Below are 21,557 nucleotides of genomic sequence, written 5' to 3'. Positions count from 1 at the left end.
GGGATTGAGGTTTTCTCTGCTACGTTATTTAAAATTGCCTCAGCAGTTATTCCTTCTTTTTTTTTTTTTAATTTTATTTATTTATTTATTTATTTATGGCTGTGTTGGGTCTTCGTTTCTGCGCGAGGGCTTTCTCTAGTTGTGGCAAGCGGGTGCCACTCTTCATCGCGGTGCGCAGGCCTCTCACTATCGCGGCCTCTCTTGTTGCGGAGCACAGGCTCCAGACGCGCAGGCTCAGTAGTTGAGGCTCACGGGCCCAGTCGCTCCGCGGCATGTGGGACCCTCCCAGACCAGGGCTCGAACCTACGACTCCTGCATTGACAGGCAGACTCTCAACCACTGCGCCACCAGGGAAGCCCAGTTATTCCTTCTTGCTTGGATTTCATAAAGTTCCCAGGACAGAAGCATGGCTTCCCTAGACTCTCTTCATCTTAAATGTATCAGCATCATGGGTGCTCCAGGGCAGAAGGCTGTTTTACACTAGTCTCCTCCCTGTGTCGGTCAATCATTCGCACGAATAGGGGATTATAAAGATACTGAGGTTTTGTGCTTCTGGTTGTTTTCTAACTCTAGCACTCAAAAACATAGGCTAAGTGAGTAGACCAACAGATGTATAAAATATCAATTGTTACACTGCTTACACTAATGCTTTGCATTAAGAAAACAAATGACAAGCTGCCTAAAGTCTGCAAAGAATAAAAACTCCATGTTATACACTTAAATACTTACTTGCCCTTATCTAAAATGAATCCATACACAGAAGTGCAAGTGATGGCCGGCACTTCATTACCCACTGAAGCCTTTTTGGTGTGTTCTGAGCAGTGATGGAGCAGCCTGCTGAGTTTCAGTTTGGCTCAGCTGGTCCACAATTTTGAACCCCTACCGGTGGTATCAGCAAAGCATGTTCATAGCCTATTCCTCCACATATAAGATTTTTCAGGTTATGCTGAATAACTTCATTAACAGACTATGGACAGCACTTTTTCTGCATCATGGACAATACTAACCTTTGAATTCACAAATAAATAACACCCCACATATAAGGAAAGATCAAGGCATTTTGGGGGGGGGCTCAGTGTAAAGAATGCTAAAAAGAATAAGCCATTTTCAAAAATGTTTTAATGTAGAGGATTTTGAAGTGTCTTAATTTCTGTGAACTATGGCCAATGTATGGTTCTCAAAGGGCATTTTTTGCCTATGAAGACAGACATGGAGCCTGCTTCATTCTTCATTTGGGTGGGGAGAGAGATGATAAAAGGGAAGTAGAGATGGAAATATCCAGCAGAGGTGAAGGAAAATCATTGTGAAGCAGAAAGGAATGACTGCCTGTAACTGACCAATAAGTCATGGATCAAATATGGATGCAAACAGGGCACCTGCAGGCCAATTCACGCAAGCATCAGGACTCAAAGGGGTCTTATCCAGAAAGAAGTGGGCAAAGGATAAAGTCCAGAAATGCAAGAGTTCAGGCAAATAGAATGGATATGAAAGCAAAAGCTTACTTTTGAATAGAATATTAGAGACCCAACACACCTGCTGGAAGTTTCCAGATGACCTCTTCATGATGTTTTTAATGAGGTTGTTATTAATTTGTTTTATCAACAAGAGATATGGCACTGGGGTAGGCATTAGCATATGCATTGATTCCCCTGGCCATACTCCCGTGATGGGTAGACCTGGCTTTTCAGACACAGAGGTATCATCTCCTTTATCTGTAGACTTCACACAGTCATTTCCAGTGTCCCACATCACAGCAGTGACTTTTCCAACAGGTTCTGAATCAAAAGATAAAGTAGGTATCTAAACTCTCCAATGATGACTCTGAACTGTATCTGAACAGAGGACACCCAATCATTTTCTGCTACTATGTCCCTTAAAGCAGTCTTTTTCACGGGAAAAATTAGTCCTGCTTCTTGATATTGGACCCTTTCTTACCCAGAAGCATATATTGTCCATTGTTGAGTAAACTAGGCTTGATTGTTTCCAGGACCTTCCAGGAAAGCTGGGTTTAAGAGCTTTGTTAGGATTCCATTTAGCTTTCTTGAGTTTCTCTCAGTGAGATACCCTGGGGTCATTTGGGTGAGTTTCTTTTTCTTCTTTGACTTTCTTAGAATACACCCTAACCTTATCGCAGAGAGAATTAAAAAATTCAAGTAAGGAACTGAGGCCTCCAGGAATCAGACACATAGATGGAGTTAGAAGTGCAAAAGGTTTATTGGGGAGTAACACTTGTGGAAGGAATAGGGAAGAATAGGGATGAAGCAGGATTGGGGAAGGGGAGCAGTCAGACCCTGAAACAGATATGAGAAGAATCTTCACCAGCCCAACAGAGAGAGCCCTAGGGCAAAGATGGCCTACTAGAGAAATCCTGCGTTGGATAGAAATTGCTGGGCCCTTGTACCACAGTTTTGCTGTCTTGGCTGGGGCCTCCCCAAGAGGACCCCAACCTCAGCTTGAAAGCTGAAGGTGATCTGAAGGAGTGACCAGTTAGAAGTTGTCAGCTCACCACACTGTAGCAACTGGACACAAGTCTTTTCCTGAAGGAGGATCTGAGTGGTGCATGTCTGGGTCTGTCATAGTTGCTTGCTTCTACGTGTACTCCATAAGAACATTTTGGATCCTAGTTAAGTCACCTTAGTGTATTTACTCATTAGTTCTGGCGAAAGGTTATACAATTCTTCAGCAGTTCAAAAAGTTGACCCCTTAACTTGCAGAATCAGTTTCTATTTTTCTGTTTGGTCGTTTTGTTATAATTTGGGGTTCCTACAATTGAGACTCAAGGTATTTGTATAAATAAGACAGCAATAGTGCTGTGAGGAAGAGCCTCCCCAAGACACTCATTGGCTAGAATAGCACATGGAACTGTGAGCAGGAGATGTTCATTGAACAGGTACTTGTTCATTGAACAGGAACAGGTACATTGAACAGGTACTACTGAACAGGTACTTCTCCAACTTTATTGCCATGGTCAGCTGAGGCAGTGGATTTCTAGATGGGATTAAGATAGGATCAGGGTAATCTGAGGAAATCTGAATCTGCTTCCATAGGGACAAATTGTGGAGGGGAAGATTTGAAGTTTGAACCGTTTTCAGAGCTGACCTCCATCATTATATTGCCACTTGGGAATAAAGAAGTGGGCTAGTGGACCAGAGGGGATAAAGAGGGGTTAGTCATCAGGGGGATAAAAATAATGACTCAAAGAATACTTACTTCTTAAGAATTATCTAAATAGTTCATGGCAATTCTCATCCATTTGTTAAAGGTTTAAGCTTCTGAAACGAAGTGTGTGGGAATGAGGAACACTGACACTAGGAATATCAGAGGAATGGTTCGCTAGGGAGATGCTGTCTGAATGGAAGAAACAGCAGCATTAAACCATAGTCACAGGTATTTAAAGGAATGCAAGTTCCCTTTAACTGGCACAACTATGGATAGACTTCCCCACCAGGCCCCAGGGACCAAGGACTGGGACTTGAGGCAAGGTTAGGAGTGCAGACTGGAAAATCTTCAATATCCTAAAGATTTAGACAGAAAGGGCCATGGGCAGTCGAGACCTCAGGGAGTTTTTAATGGATTGCCGGGCCACAGTGGGGCACAGCTGTCTTCCAAGCAGTTCAACTAGCTGGTAGAGAACAGCAAAATTTTTTTTGTTTCCAAATTCCACTGGCTTATGGAGCAAGAACTACTAATATCCCCAGCTAATTTTGGCTCCATTGAGGGGAAGGGACAATTGTTTTCTTGCTCACTGTGGAAATCGGATCCACATTTAGGAGTTCTTCATTCTTTTGTTCAACACAGTATTTATTATCTTTAGTGTCTTAGACTCTACATGAGAGGATCAGGATAAAAGAGTAGGATATATCCCCTAAAAGACTAATAGTCTGGTAGAGACGGGGAAAAAAAAAACAACATGATTATAAAACACTGTGATAAATGAAGTAATGAAGAAACATTATGAGAGTATTTAAAAGGGAGTCATTATTTATTAATCCATCCTGTGTTGAGGTAGGATGGAAGTGATGTTATCCAAGGGACAAGAGATGAAGGACATTCTGGGCAGAGAGAGAGAAAGAAAAGCCTGAAGCAAGAATCAGAATGGAAGAGGCTACGGGGGCCTGGGGAGGAGAGAACACACAAGCAGTTAGTTCTGTGTCATCTTCAACTTAAAGCACAAGGGAAGTGGAGGAAAAAAAAAATATATATATATATATATATATATAATATTTTATATGCATATACAGATACATTGCTATTGACTTATAGCATTTTATATTCATATTATATGTTTGTTATATGCATTTCTCCCCTGGATTATGAAGTGTTTTATTTTGTTTTGTTTTTAAGAATAAGAATAGTGTATTATATATCTTTAATACCATTGTCTAACATAATGCATAGTGCCTGAAACAGTTGTCTATTAGGTTATCTTGGAACCAGTAATTTTATACTCCCAGGTTTCTTCTGAGTAAATAGAAATAAGAAAGTCAATGTTAATTTATGCAATGTGAGCTCTATCAAGTCGACAGTATTTGTTGAGTGCCTACTATGTGCTGAACTCTGTGCTACATGCTCTGAAATACTCTGAAATAAGAGAGCATATCAGGATCTCCTTTTTTATACTTAACATCCAACATACATGTTATTTATGTGCCTGGGTTGTACTTCCTAGTAGACTCTGCCCTCCTTGTCCCACTCATCTTTGTCTCCAGCATAGGCTAGTTGCAGTGCCTTGTCGTCAGTAAATAAATTTGTTAAAAGGATAGAACCCACATTGCCTAGAATGCCACTGGCTTTAATTTTTCTATTTATATTTGAACACCCTTGGAGTTATTTTAAAATTCTAAATGAAATTTGTGGTGGTATAATTTACTTATAACAGAAAAAAATACATTTAAGTATAGAATTTGATATGTGTTGACAAATGTCTACTCTCATGTAAATACCATCACAATCAAGATACAGAACATTTCCATTACCCTAAAAAATTTCCTTATGCCCTTTCCCACTTAATCTCTTTCCCATCCCCAAACCTCAGTGACAGCAACCAATGCTCTGCTTTCTGTCAGCGTAGCTTTTCCTTTGTGGAATTTCATATAAATGTAATCATGCAGCATGTACTCTTTTGTGGACTTCTTTAACTGAGAATAATGTTTCCTTGATTAAGTCCAAGTTGTTACATGATTCAGTAGTTTCGTTTTTTTTTTTTAATTGATGAATAGTATTCCGTTGTGTAGACATGCCACTTCATTCACATACGAATGGATATTTGAGTTGTTTCCAATTTGGAGCTATTTTGAAAAAGTTGCTATGAACTTTTGTGTGCAAGTCTTTGTGTGGATATATATTTTCATGTCTCTTGGATATATAACTCAGAGTAGAATTGCTGCATGGATCAGTAAGTACACATTTACCTTCAGAGGAAACTGCCAAACGGTTTTCCAAGGTGATTATGCCATCGTTAGAATTCTTAAATCAGGAAAACTGGTGCGAGAAGGACACATGCTAAAATATAAGTTAATTAAAAACATCCCCATTCTGATGCCTAGTCTTTGCATTTACTAATAATTCTACCTGGTGTAGTTAACTCTTTCTGTCTTACTTTACTGACATAGAAGGATAAATATATCACTTTTGCCTATTACTCTGAAGCTACAGCTAGTCTTACAGGTATAAATGAAGTAGAAGCCTTTTATAGTTCTAGTTTACAATTGATGGCTGCATTTTACTTTAAGGAGCAATTTTGCTAAAGAAGATGATGGTTTAGGACATGATAATGGGAAAGAAAATTAAGAAGGTGAAATAGGTACTCAGATTGATCTTCTGGACCCTAGTTCTGTCTATCAGAAAAGTGGACATAAAAATGCTAGTAGCTACTTCCTAGCATGCCATGTGAATTAAGACTTAAGAGTTCCTTAGTAGAAAACATTTCATAACTGGTAAAATTTTTCAGTGAGTTCATCGAAATGCCACCTTCTAAGAAAGCCATTTTGAAAAGAATTGTGCAGAGTGGAAATTACCAGGGAAATTGGAGAAAATGTTTCTCAAAGTCAAAAATTTCACTAGTAATTTAACTTATCAAGAAATTCTCACAATCTCATTCTCTAGTGCTTATTCCTCTGTACAGGGCATGAAATCAGTGAAATTTGATGCCCTAGGTAATTGGTGAAAATACCTGTCCTACAATGGAGAGGTCATCTAAGGGTCCTCAAAAGCAGCAGGGTGCATCATATATAGAACCCCCTTAATGTGTAACTAGAGACATGCTAGTTACTAGAATTAAAAATTATTATCTTGTGGCCCAGATAGAAAATTAAGCTTTAAAAGCAGCCAGTTTTGGACAATGGAAATTTCTGCAACAAACAATCTGCTCAGAACTACATTTTCTGCTTTCTGCTGTTGTCACTGTTGTTTGGTTTTCATAGGAATCTATTCCAGAGTGTATTAATTGCAGACAGACACAGGATTGCTCCTCATTAAAATTGTCAGAGGCCACATTTATCTCTAGTTTGCTTTTATCCTCTTCTTAGCACCTCACAAGCTTGATCTGTTACCTTCACGTCATGTAGTACCCCCAAGAACACCACGTGCTCCCCAGACCTGTCACTCATTCCTTTAAGGGCTTCACTGCTTTCTTGCTAGTAATATCACACACCTCCATCACAGGAAAACCCATTCTGCTCCATCACAGGAAAATCCATTCTGCTCCCTCACAGCTTTCTTTGGTGATCATATAAATAACAAAAGGGTTAACAGGTATTAAAGTAGTATATACACACACACACACACACACAAGCAGTTGCTGTGGGAGAGATTACAAATCATGATCATGGATGGGCATTATGAATATCTGCAGGAAGAGCCAGTAAAAAATTGGTGATACAGGTGGGCTTTTTGTGGGCTAGACACTTTAAAAGACTTGTTAAGCTGTTCTTTTTTCCGTGATTATCTACCATTTTTCTTCAGAATTTTTCCTGCTTTGTAAAGAAGTCTTAGTGAATTTCACCCTTTTAGACAGTATCTATCATAAAATATATTTGTGTTTTTCTTAAACCCAAACATAATCTATAAATTGACGGATACGTAAAGAAATAAATTGAAAATCTGCCAAGTTTTCATTTAGTCTTCTTTCATTGACACAACAAATTTTTTTGAGTGCCTACAATGTTATATGCCTAGAAGTAGAAAAGCAGTCCAGAATTGTCTTCTTTTATTTAATTTTTGTTGATGTGGATAATGTTAAAGTCTCTGTCTGAGAGGTTGTAGTAACTTTGTGTATTTCCTATTCTGAAGACTTTTTGGAGGGGAGAATTAGAAATTGTCTAAAATTTATTCATTTCAATAAGATTCTAAAAATTGGCTTGTTAGGAAGGGCAATGCCACCTGATGCTATCACTAGCAAATGAGAACGTCAAGATGCAGAAGCACTATTAATTGTTTTTAGATCTCGATCATTCATATCAAAAATGTGAGGAAATTAGGAATGTGTGAATAGTTTCCCCAAAGTATACAGGTTCATTTTTTCATGTTATTAGCCTCACCACATTTCTATTTGTATTAGAATATTCCCTATTATGCCTGTCAAACAAAACTTTGCAATTTATGGAACAGTCAATAATTTTTACAATAATGTTGGCTATAAGTTGTCTTTAAAATTCTCAGGTAATCAAATTGTGTTTCAGCTGGGTATGAGGATTAGTAAACAGCTGGTTTAACTGAGTATGAAGACAGGTAAAATATATCTGAACACCATAAACCTTACACATAGAACTATCGGAGGATTAAACTGTGGTATCTCAAAATAGCAGATGATTCAAGTAAATAAAGGTAACCAATGGACCATATTTTTTTACAAAAACTGAAAAACTCTGAACAAATTTCAAATTGTTAAACAATGTATTGAGGCATCCATTTAAAGTATTCAACTAGTGAGAATCAACAGAAAAAAGTGTGACAGATGTTCAAAGTAAACATAAAGACACGGTGGTCAATAGTATTGAAAGCCACTTAGAAACCTATATCAGATTATTAGTCTTTACTCTATTGGAACCAGATAATTTTTTTTTTTTTTAATTTTTTTTATAGCTACTTTATTTATTTATTTATTTATTTATTTTTGGCTGTGTTGGGTCTTCAGTTCGTGCGAGGGCTTTCTCTGGTTACGGCAAGTGGGGGCCACTCTTCATCGCGGTGCGGGGACCGCTCTTCATCGCGGTGCGCGGGCCTTTCACTATCGCGGCCCCTCCCGTTGCGGGGCACAGGCTCCAGACGCGCAGGCTCAGTAGCTGTGGCTCACGGGCCCAGCTGCTCCGCGGCACGTGGGATCTTCCCAGACCAGGGCCCGAACCCGTGTCCCCTGCATTAGCAGGCAGATCCTCAACCACTGCGCCACCAGGGAAGCCCCCGGAACCAGATAATATTTTAAATTTGTTTTACTAATTCTTATCAGGCTACCTTCCATGTATTATGCAATTCAAGTGATCTTTAAATTATCGGCAAATTCTACCTTAAAGAGAGCTTTCACAAAGGACATGCAATTGATGTCATCTAGAGTTACTGTCATTTCTAGGCTAAGAAGTCCCATGGAAATTCATAACTTAAAAATGAAAGTCACAAAGATGCAACTGTCTTCATAATGCCAATGCAGTGGTTATAAATATTTCATGAACATTGCATGGGCAGGGGCAGATCTCCATTTTCATGAGTTAGAATTTGTACAGCTAAGTCTCCAGATTTTACTATTCATAATACACAGTATGCCCTGTAGAGCATTCCATATAGTGCTTTTTTAATATTTATGTTTAATGAAGAAATTACTGTTCTGAAAAGAGAACAAGCCAAGTCAAAGATTTCTTGTTGAAATTATTAGTTTTGCTGAATAGCGACAATAACAATCGAAAGAAATTACCTCATCACAGTGTCTTAGCACACAAACACGTAACTTGTAGAGTAATACAAGATGACTGATCAAGATACATTAAACCTAAGTGAAAAGGTTCTTTCTAAAGGTTATAACATTAGAAATCTCATCTTAAAAGAATTCGAAAGGTTAAAATGCAAAGAGCAACTTTCTTAAATGTAAAAATATTAATTACAAATGAAATTCTTGCCTACTGTTTCATAGTTTAAATATATGCATTTTTCTGGGTGGATCTTTTATTTTTTAAAAAAAGCATTTTAACTTCCTAAGATAATATTACCAAGTTCAATAATGAATTGCTATTGCATATTTTAATGTAATTTATCAAAGCACATTATCAGTACCTGTCAGAATAAATTTTGCACTAAAAGTAATGAAAAAAAAGGACTATTGTATGTGTTGAAATCAAAGAACATTACTACTGCTAAGTTATTTTCAATGGAAAGGATAGGTGATTGCCCTCTAAATGATACTTGTCCCATGAGAAAATAGAAGCCTGAAAAATCACAAGAAACAGGGCAGGAAAACATCTATTCCTTGCTTTTAAAAATGAGCGTTTGATATTTTGTTTCATTCTTGTCATTTTGATCAATTCTTTCAAGTTGACCAATGTTGAAAAGTGCTACACAGCTCTTGGCAACATTTGCAAAAGTAAGCTAAAGTTACTGATCAGATCCTGTGTAACCTAAGGCTGAATTATCCCATATTAGCATATACTATATACCATAATTAAATTGATTAGGAAGTCACATATTTTCTTTTGAATACACTTCAACAAGACTAAGTCTTCTAATAATGAAAACAATAGACTTTAGATTTCATACCATTCACATGGGAGTCAGCTATTCAAATATTTTTGTTAGGCTTAAACCAGTGAGGTCGTTAGAAATTCTGTAATGGTTCCCAAACTTATCACCAGAAGTTTATGTTTTATTTCTGACATTATTTAACTGGAAGTGGGAAACACTTTCTTCCATTTGGTTCTTTGTAATTTTATTTTCCAAAGGCTCCCTTGAGGAATTTAACCTTTATGTGATGAATTTGCAGTTCACTTGAAGTGTGTTAACCTTAGTTCCCTAATGAGTCTAGATGTAATACTGAGGAGGAATTTGAGAAATATATCATGTTGCTCATTGTCAAGTTGGATTTGTCTTGCACATCTCCAGCTTTGCTGTTGTTCCAGCACACATTTTGATCACAATTCTTTAATTATGTTCTATATTTAACTGACCTATTTGAACAGGATCCAGAGCTGGTGCGAAACATCTGTCGCTGGGTTAGGCAAGCTGTTCAGATTCCTTTTTTTGCCAAGTTGACCCCAAATGTCACTGATATCGTAAGCATCGCCAGAGCTGCAAAGGAAGGTAAGAACCTGACTTACATCAATTGCCTCATTATGTAAGTATGGGCCTAAATTTCATAGCCATACTAAAGTATATCTTTATCCACAAATATATGTGCATATCTCTCTTTAAACTTTAAGAAAAGTATTAAATTGAGCGCTTGACCTCACAAATGTAACGGATCCATACCTATACTCAAGCTAGTAAGTGGCCCGGGAATACAAGAATATCTATCATTTTTCCTAATAAACACCTGGTTTACACACAAACAATTATGAAACGAAGCCACAGTCACAACAAACCACTCCAAAATGAATGACTTCACAATATAACAGTCCAGCAATAGCACCTGAACCTTTAATGAAACTTTTTAAAAAGATAGCTGCTTCCACAGGTGAAATTTCTTATGAGTTCCCTTTATATTTGATGGGATCTAGTACACTGCCTTAAACACACGCTCCATAAATATCTTGAATACATAAATCATACAGTCAATGCATGATTTTACAAATCATATATGCTTGTGTGCTATCCGATAGAAATTGCATCCTGATTTGTAAAGATATTGTAAATTACCTGGAAAATAACACTGAGTACAAAACATTTGGCATCCACAAATCTGTATAATAATTGGAAAAATAAAGTGGTGGTAATTAAAAATTTTTATGTCTAGCATTTTAAGTATAATTATAGGAATGAAATTAGTGAATGTATTTGAGGGGAGGAAATGTTCTCAAGAGGAAGTAGAGTGTGCATTTTTCTGGGTTGTGTGGGCTTGAATGGGTTTTAGCAATCGTCCCTTTAAGAACTGCAGAAAAGTGTTGTGTTTTTCATAGGTGGCGCAGACGGTGTTACAGCCACCAACACGGTCTCAGGTCTCATGGGATTAAAAGCCGATGGCACACCCTGGCCAGCAGTGGGCACTGGGAAACGGACTACGTATGGAGGAGTGTCCGGTAAGTGTTACCCTCTCCTTGCATGTTTGCTTCCTTGGAGGTTGGTGAAAAATCAAGAGGTCGTGTTACAAGCAAGAATATTGTGCCTTTGATGATCCCAAATTCTTATAACTCACCGCTGGTCAAAACTCCTAATAGTTACGACAGATGGAACAGATGGATCCAGTGACTGATAGCACCAGAGGAGGGTACACCAAGATAGGGTTTCATACAAATGCTATTCTCTTGCAGTCTGTGCATTACTCAGCATTTCTCATGGTCACAACTGTCTCATCATTAATTAGTAAAGGCTAATAACAAGGCCTTCTAAAAGAAGAATATAAGCACCCTGATTTTAATATCTTTTTTCATAGTCTGGGTTAGTTTCCAGTCTTCCTAGAAGTTTGAAATCTCCCTTCTTCAAAAATCTCACCTTCACAACTGTGAAATAAATCATTAAAACATTACACTTATAGCTTCAGCTGACAAGATATTTGCAGACCTCATACCTTTGCACACTTTTTCTCATCATAAAACACTTGGATTTGAAACAGAAAGAGAAGCTTTAATCCCAAAGTCCTGTTCAATATCTTTGCCCTGTGCACTCTGTTGCTGTGACAACATGAACTTGGTCTTGCAAAGACAATGCTGTGAGGTTCTTGACTGTACTGGTATGGGGATTAGTCTCCTTGGTGATAGAGACAGTGGTAAATATACATAACATAGCAGTGTCCCACTGTTCAAGAAAAGCATTGCTGAATCAGACCAAAATGTGCTTTTGGAAGAGGCTGCATAGACACAAATAAAGCTCTCTCCATGCTGAGGTATTATGTTTTGAGAGCGTGAAGTGTGCCTATGAGCCATGATTTAAAAAAAAAAAAAAAATAGTATATTCTGCTTTTAATTGAATGCCATTCCCACAATGTCAGAAAGGAAGGCTGACGAGGAGCACCTGCTCAGGGTCCAGACAGAACTCCCTTTTATCAAGAGCTATCAAACAGGGCCTTAAATATTATTGTAATGCAGAATAACATGGAGCAAGTTAGCATGTGTCTCAGAAAGAGAGTCGAGAGATTCCAGAGTTGGGCTGTAACGTGCACTATGTTTTCTGTCAGCCCATTTCAATTTTTCCAGCCTGCCATGTTGACAGCAAGAGAATAAAGGAGGTCACAGAGGGTGCTGAACATTAAAAATTAATAAAAGAACTATTGCAGTAGTATTTTATATAAGTAGCACCATTCACGTTTTCTCATTTAAGCTGCAGTTTCTGAATATTCTCCCATACCATAACTCAGTCTAATAAACTGATGGAATTACAGCATTAGAAAAAGTCTTTTGTGTTGCAGTCTTTTAAGCATACACACACTGGAAATTATAGCAGTATCTGCAAACAAGTTTAGCTGTACCTCAGGGCCCGTTAACATTTCCATAAAACTCTATTTCTAAGATTTATAAATTCATCTATAAATATTCACTTGGGTTATAAACTCAACCAAGCCTGGGTAGAACTTTCATTTTAAACAACAAAATGTCCCTAACATTTTTAAGGGTTTGTACCTCATTTCTAATAGGTTCTATATTAAGTCCCTTCACATTATAAACAATTTGTTTTGAAAATAGACTCTCTCCATATCGACAAAATTAATAGTTTTTCTCCTTTAAAGCAATGTTTGCTTTAATTTAAAAGTAATATAATCTGAAAAGCAGTTTAAACAGGCAATGATAATATATTTTAGGACAGAGTAAGTTCTATAACAAAGTACCTTCAGAATGAGTTATAGCAAAACCTAGCCTAACAAAATGTGTTAAATAAAAATGGCTTCAAATTTTAGGAGTGATGAAAATATCAAAATGGCTAAATACCATTCCTAGTTTTATCAATAATGCTGCTTCAATATAGAAAACTACACAAAATATGCCAGGTATTTTTACAAAATTTAAAAAAAATATTCCCACAGCACAGTGCTAATACTTACCCAAGTGTTCTCTCAGAACACTGGAATATCTACTTTTAGAAGAGCTGCTTGAATCATAGATTTTTTTTTTTTAAGTGAAAGCTAAAAAGAGTTCAATTTTGGATAGCCACCTGAAATACAGTACATACTTTTCATTACCAGGGAAGGCTATTTTTCTCTTTCAATACTTTCTAGCTCTCTGTCAGTCTTTTTTTTTTTTTTTTTTTTTCTCAGAATAAGATCCCTGCTATTTGAAATGAATATTTTGTTTTGTTTCAATGGGGAAATGGTGAGGAACTAGAGTAGGGCACGTGCTATAGAACAATGGTCACATTTCAGTAATGCCCTTCTTTTAAAACATATTAGCTAGTAAGGTGCAGTGACTAGCTTCAAAAACAGAACCTCAGCTAAGGAATGTCAGTTTAATTATTTCAAATATGATCAGTCTGGATTCTAGAGTATTCTAAAGCAATGTTTCTCAAACTTTGGTTCCCAATTTATGAGTGTATTATGGAATCAAGCTTAATGAACTCTGAACAAATTTTTTATTTTAATGAAATAGAACAGAAAAAACTCTCAGAAGGCTTTGCACACAGTTGGGATAAAAACGGGTCAAACATCTTTTTTTTAGTTATACATGTAATGTGCACATATATATATTTCTATACTAGGTCATGATGTAAAATGAATTTTTTATTGTGGTTAACTTCAAAAATGTCAAAGCAGATGCTAACACACTATTGTAAGGCAATTATACTTCAATAAAGATGTTTGAAAAAAAAATGTCAGAAAGCTGCTGTTTTAGAGGGAGGTCTCTTTGTTAAATAAAAGATGTCATTATGCCTGTAGAAGTCATTAAGTGACGTAACTTCTACTTGTTGAAGTTTAAAATTTGTATCAAGAGGAAGAGTTAGGACTTCATTCCAAGGTCTTATCCTCAGCTTTGTTATTTTAGAAACTGCATTTTCCAACTCACCTGTAGGTTATTGGAGTGGGGAAGGTGGTCAAACACAGGAATCAAAGTCATAGTAAAATGACTTATAAACCTAAATTTTAATTGTAGGAGAAATACCTGGCAAGATTTGTGATAACAGTAGGAGTCTATTAAAGGAGATTTCATAGTGAGAACAGTATCAAAAGAAAGCTTGTTCAGTATTCATAAGGAATATTTTCATGAAACTAGGATGACTAATTAAGCTCTCCACCATACAAGTACTTCTGTCTAAATCATTGCCTCTAAAGAATCAATATTCTCTACTTTTCTTTGGACAGTAGAAACATAATACTGTAAGTTGTTACCACCTAACTTTCTTTTTTTCTAGAATCCATGCAGAACACTTTTTAACATCAAACAGCAATTAGTTCATGTATCACTACACAGTTGAATAAATTATTGTTGTTGTTTTTTTTTTGTGGAGAAGGGGAGAAAATTCCTTGGCTTTATTTATTTGGTTAGAAGGAACACTAATCTCATCAGGAACATTATTTATAAACTCTGTCCTCAAGTGGATTACTCATTATTTTACCTAGTTTTAGTTTGGTAATTTTTTTTCTTGATTTAGTTTCAGATTTTGACACTTTTCTTGACCTTGTCCCCAAATAATAATGGTGTCTTAAGCTGGCCCCTAACTCCGTGATTACTATCACCTGTATAAATGGTGTTATCCAGCTGTGGTGGGACATTTTCACATGAAGTCCTCCCTGTAGATAAGATTCTTTTAGAGATGGTTAAAAATGAGTCCTGCATGGCATAACTAAAGATATGTCTTTCTTGCAACTGACTTCACAAGGATAACTTTTATTCACTTATAGCTGCATCGGGAGAAATAGTAATCATGCAATGGGGTAAACTCATTTGAAGGAGTTTTTGTTATTGTTCCTTATTGTGCTTTAAAAGGTTCTTTTTATTAATGGGGGATGGGCATATTCCTTAGGTTTGTTGTTATTCCGTTGTCCCGCACATATTTCGTTTGTTTTACATGAAAACACATACACACACACCCACATATAGGGAAAAGTTCTGAAATGTCTCTGCAGAAGGCACTTTGAGATGATGATAGATACTTTAGGCTCAATATAATTTACTTTCTACAAGGTTGAAAAATTAACTCGTTTTAAATTATTTTATTTGCTAAATTTGTTTTATCAAAAAAGGGAAATTCTTGTCCTCAATTTCAAATTTTAGATGTTTGAAATTATTGATTCTGTATCAACTTAGTTAAAACAGTAGAACACTATTATTACTCACTACTAATACTTATAAACTTTATACTGATTTCTGAATAATTCATCAAAAACAGAACCCATATTTTACTAATATGGGTTTACTAATATGTTTCAGGAACCCATATTTTACTAATCATGTGAAGGATATTACAGAGGTTAAGAAATGATTGTGTATTTCTCAACAAATGATAATAGTATACTCCATAAATGCTCTTACATTCTACAAATAAATGATATATGATTTGAAATCTAGCTATGTGGGCTATTGGACAATGCACACTAACTGAGCTCTTATAGTTACAAGCCTAAGGGTGTTTTCTTTGTAAAATCAACATGGGAATTACCAATAAAAGAAGGTGCAAGTTAGAAATTTGCTAGTAATTTGTAACTCTGTGACAATGTAGGGCTAGAAATGAGTACAAAGTGTATAGTTCAGAAAACTTGAGGGAATCGATGTATCAATAATGTATCAATAGTAGCTTAAAAAAGAATCTTAAGCATTGGCTCCACACTGCATATTTTATGTTTGTCTTTAAAATAGTTACTCAAGAGTTGCCGGGACTTAGCAGCATGCCCTCAGCTACTGGGCACTACATAAACACAAATCCAATGAAACCCGCTCTAAGCATAAACTTAAACTTATTTTGTTGTATTTATTAGTGACTATTGTGTAATATGGAGAAGATGACAAAACATACACTAGATTGGAAACTCAGAAGTTTCAGTTACATTTTGCTTTGAATAACTATTTTCACACATGCAAGCAACTGAAAATTTTGGTAAGATTGCTTTAAGTTCTTATACTATATGTTACAATTATATAAAAATGCAGTACTGATATTTTTTATGGGAAGTAGTTTTTAATGGGCTGGATTTTTTTATGTGTCAATCACATGATTCCTGATGCATAAAATCCTTTCAGAAAAACACACCTACTATCCGTCATAAAATTTCAGCTATCTATTGTAACCATCTTTATCAATAAGAGCTTAGATTTTAATACTGAAATATCTAAAATAATCTGTTAAAGATAATATTTAAATGAATAAAAAAGCAGTAATAAATCATGCCAAAAAGAATAATTAAAAGGAGAGCCTTCCATTTTATACTCACTTATCTATTTTCTTTTTTTATATGTACCAACATAATGCAAAAAATTCGTCTATTATTCACATATGTAAAAACATTCTTAGACTATCACAAGTTTAACTGATCAAATTCTTAAAGAACTTGTTATATAAATATATGTACTATATTTGCAGAATAGTCAAAAGTAGGCATATCAAATAAAGATGTTGAATTACAATTTTCATTATAAATTATCAGTTTAGTTGAGAGGAGCTCACCATTAGAACTATTCTCATTTAAATCATGCTTATTTGGATATATTCATGTACAGGTTGACAAAGAATCCCCTTCTGCATTATATTGCTTTTCCCGAAGCCGGAGTTTCTCACTGTTTGGCCGTCGTTGGTCTATGCAGGAGATCAGAGCCCTAATAATAGATTTTTGACAGTGAGCTCGCCTGCTACCTGCCCTACACAGATCCTCACTGCTCGTGTTTGCTTCACGGCAACAAAGCAGACAGAAGGAAAATGCCAAGTGCTGAGTTTGAGGTACAGCCTTTCCTTGGCTTGACATTTCAGCAGAATAGCAGTTTATGAGATGCATAATTTTTCATCTGGGACTCAGCTGCCATATTCATAGACGCTTACAGCTCATTGACAGACTGGAGCAAGGGCAAAGGTTTAAAGCATAGATCAAGGTCTATATTCTTTCCTTAGGTATTTTAAAATAACTGCAGATAAATGATAAAATCGAATGATGTTTAAGAGCCAAAAAATTCTTGGGTATCTGGATAGTATATATGTTTTCTTTGTTCAAAATTAGGAAAATAAAGTAATGTCTGTTACCAGCTCCTAAGAAAATATTTGATAGACTTCGTAAACTAAAGGACACTGACAAGCATATTAAGAAAACTTACCTTTGCAGCAGTGGTAATGAATTATTAAATTTCTTTCTTCTGTGTGTGTGTGTGTGTTTTCATAAAGAAAGATTTCAAGCTTGAAATTAATCAAAAAGGTTCTATTATGAAAGTAAAACTAGAGAGTATTTTGTCACTGTTTGAGCTTGAATTTAAATATTCACAGATTCATGCATATCTTCTGTACTGAAAATCAGTGTAGGTACATGTGAGTGACTGTTTAATTTAGAGCCACACATCCCTGTAAGCTTCAGGAACAGTTCACCATGTCACACTCTCATACAGAACAATGGTACAGTACATTGGATTAATTAAAGAAGACTTGCAGAGAACTGAGTTCTCAGTATGTCAAGATTTCAGTTGTATGTTAAATATTTTCTAAAGGCCAGACCCTTAAATCTCAGGGGCTGTACCAAGCAGTGAGCTGTGAATTTAACCATAGGCTAACTGCTAATGATAAGGAAAAGAGTCCTAGTTGAGGCAGCTGTAATACAGTCATTGGATTAGGCTATCAATCACTCGGCTCCCTAAGGAAAAGGGGAAGAAGACCAAACAGTGAAAAGGGAAATTAGGAAAGGAGGGCATGATTAGAATGAGATTCTTCACCATCTTTATCCATTCATCGGTTTAAATCCATAAACATTGGTCCAAACTCTCCAGCAAACTCTGACTATAAAGCTAACACATTTATTCCTAACATCTAGAGAACTATCAAAATGTCATTGGTTCTCAGTAGTTAAAGATCTTGAAACCCTCTAGAAGCAAATGCCTGATCACATAATAGAAAATAGATTAACCCTTAATTGTTGGACTTAAGATTTGTATATATGATTCCTTTATGTATCAGGATTCATGAATGTTGATAAAGGAAATATTTCTGTTTAACTTCTAAACTGTAGCCAGTTTTTACTTATGGAAGTCCTGCTGGTGAGGTGAGACTCCAGGAGATCAGTGGTTCTCAAACTTTAATGTGTACCTGGAGGACTTATTAGAATACAGATTGCTGGAGTCTTCCTCTTGAATTTCTGATACATAAGTATGGGAGGGCCTGAGAATATGCAGTGAACAGTAGATGAAGTACAGTTAGTGTCACTGAGCATTTTGGTTTGAATAACTTACTTCTCAAATAACTTAAAAGGCTTTAATCCAAGGTAAAATTAGAGAATCATGGTATTCTATAAATAAATGCAGAATCTCTGCCCACAGTTAAGTATCTGAAACAAACTGTAGTTAATAAGGTCAGAATTAATTCCTAGAAAAAGTATAGAGCACAATATTTGATGTTTCAGAATAGAAAGAATATGTCACCCCATTCCAGATTAAATGTTGATTGCAAACCATTGTTTATGTGAAGAGAATCCATTCTGAGTGCCACTAAAGACAATTTATGGATATTAGTAATCCTTTGAAGGTGTCAGAGGTAGACAAGGGTAAAAAAATTAAGCTCACGACTGTGAAATATTATGTTTTCCTTTTTGACTTTGTGCAGACACTAACATACTGAATAATAACAGTTTTCTCCCAGGACAAGCACTTAAATATCAATGAACCTAGTTACTTTCTCAGACTCTTAAAATATAGAAGACAGGGCTTCCCTGGTGGCGCAGTGGTTGAGAATCTGCCTGCTAATGCAGGGGACACGGGTTCGAGCCCTGGTCTAGGAAGATCCCACATGCCGCAGAGCAGCTGGGCCCGTGAGCCACAATTACTGAGCCTGCGCTTCTGGAGCCTGTGCTCCGCAACAAGAGAGGCCGCGATAGTGAGAGGCCCGCGCACTGCGATGAAGAGTGGCCCCCGCTTGCCACAACTAGAGAAAGCCGTCGCACAGAAACGAAGACCCAACACAGCCATAAATAAATAAATTAAAAAAAAAAAAAAGTGGGACTCCTGATATTCATCCCACTTTAAAAAAGAAAATATATAGAAGACAACAGTATTGGTAGCCTTCTGTTCTCTCTTCACTTACTTCTTTCCTGTCATCCCCATACAATGGTATCCTTTTATCAGTAAAAGGAAGGAGATAACCAATGTTGCGGAGATAAGCTATTTCAGTGTACAGTATCCCTGCTGTTTGCATGATTACACTATGCACTGAGAGTCTTCCAAAGTCATGTTTATAGCCTGTTTGCCATAATGCTCATCAACCATGGAAGCTGCCTACAGCCTTCTTGGATAGAGGCGTGTCCTGGTGTGCAGCCCAGACAATTTTGTATCATGTGAATACCTGATAAGTTCCAAGAGGTCCTTAAGTGTAGGGCATGGTAAACCTTTGAGAGACCCATGCAGTATCTGATGCATTAAAGGTACAGACTGCCAAGATGATACAGGAGTGATCGTACAGGAAGAGTTAGGATTGGAATAGAGGAGGCAAAGGAATCTGGTCAGGCCAGCTTAACCTCTTTGCTATGCTTTTGCAAAAAGTCCAGCACTTTGATTCAGTTTGGTGCAGAAAGTATACTAAGGATTCTATACATATTATGTCTGTGGTCTTCAAATTTTTATGCTCACAAATACCCCACATTTAAAAAAATTATATACCATGTACCCTTCACTCATTTTAGGTTGACCTTTACAAATTTTGGCTATAAGTTTACTTGATAGCAAAAGACAGAATTTCCCGAGTTCTGCAAATATTAATTCTTAAAATGAAATTGCTACATCATTCTTGTAAATAAACCTAATAGAGTCTAAAGACCAGTGACTTTATACTCGTCATCTTATTTAAAAATACATAAACAAGCTCTAAATAATAGTTGAAAGTTTTACATAGGTTTTTTTCCCTTGAACTAATATTTTTAATTGAACTTCTCACCAGATTTTATTCTATTTTATTCTGTTTTCATATATTTTTAAGTTGAACTTCTTTTATAAGCCCCTCTATGGAATTTGTCTTTAACAAAATATATGTCTATAACTGGACATTTATATTTTTGAAATTTCTGGGTTAAGACTTTAAATGATAAATGTTTTTTCTTTCATATTGTTAGACTTTAAAATTTATACTTTATCATAATAATATAAATGTATTATAAGTTTTGATTATTTTTCAACATGAAACTAATTTTATTGGAAATGTGTTTCTTAATGAGAAAATATGGCTTTTTAAAAAAAATCTGGTCATGTATCCATTGATGCATGTTATACCTAAAAATGCCCAGGTTCAGCATCATTCTGTCCTGCTTTTATTTGTAGATGTGAACATTGAAAGTCCTTGTTCATCTAAATAATTTTAATTTTAGAGTGGAAAGAGTTTTATAATATCATAGTCATTTCACTCAAATCTTTGGACACCTTTCATGTTATAAGCTAAACATTGCTTATTGATCTTAACCAAAAATACTTAAACAATTTGATGAGTTTCTCTTTCAGTTTTTTTTGAAGCAATAACTTAGAAGGCATCTGACTTGCAAAAATAGTTTTTACTCAATCATAGACCAATGCCAATATTTTGAATTATCATTCCATTTGGTACCCCAGAATCTTTACACCACAGGGCACTATACCATTGCAGTATTTGAGATCACTGAGAAATATGCTTTTTTTCTAAGGTGGAAAGGACTGTTGAGACATGGGAGTTGGGAACAGAAGAGCCAACATGATCTCTTGACTGTACTCTATCCCAGGCACTATAACTTAAGAAATAATACATATGGAAATATGAGATCTAGAAAGTGATTCCCTTAAAATCAATTTACCCATGGGATACATACTGCCATATGAAGTACATCACTGCGTATACATACTTTTAGGACAAGAGTGCTAGCTTATTTCATCTAATCTTCGTACAACTTTATGACAACAAAACAGTACCTTGGTTTTATTACTTTTTATGTAAACTCGACTATGTCTCTTAAAGTAGCACCAGCAATTCTGAGAAAATTTCCTTGCATGGGTTAATAAATTTCAGTATATAAGTTAATATGTGCTAATGGTGGTATCTGAACATTTATGCTGCTAGTCACTTGTGTTACTAGCAAAATTGATCAGCCTTTCTGCACTCCTCAGCCCCGGCAATTCAAAAAATGAGTAACAGCTGTGTGGAATATCCAGGCCTTTTTAATAATATGATCTTTGGGTGCCCAGCACTGTATTGAACACTCTAAGTGCATTCTTATTTAAATAACCCTATGAGGTGGATATTACTGGGCCCATTTTACAGACTTAAAGACTCAAACTCCAGATGGTTAAGCAACTTGC

General features: G+C 36.1%; 1 protein-coding gene across 1 annotated transcript in view; it reads left to right on the top strand.

The window, feature by feature from the left end:
• DPYD (dihydropyrimidine dehydrogenase) overlaps positions 1-21,557 on the top strand; it is an 808,008-nt gene that overhangs the window by 587,322 nt on the left and 199,129 nt on the right. The window contains exons 17-18 of the mRNA XM_007169549.2: positions 10,161-10,281; positions 11,097-11,216. Coding sequence (XP_007169611.1) covers positions 10,161-10,281; positions 11,097-11,216 — 241 coding nt within the window. The remainder of the gene's footprint in view (positions 1-10,160; positions 10,282-11,096; positions 11,217-21,557) is intronic.

The sequence above is a fragment of the Balaenoptera acutorostrata genome, chromosome 1 (genome assembly GCF_949987535.1).
Source record: "Balaenoptera acutorostrata chromosome 1, mBalAcu1.1, whole genome shotgun sequence".
Taxonomy (NCBI): Eukaryota; Metazoa; Chordata; class Mammalia; order Artiodactyla; family Balaenopteridae; genus Balaenoptera; species Balaenoptera acutorostrata.
This window is presented reverse-complemented; position numbering and strand designations above follow the sequence as displayed.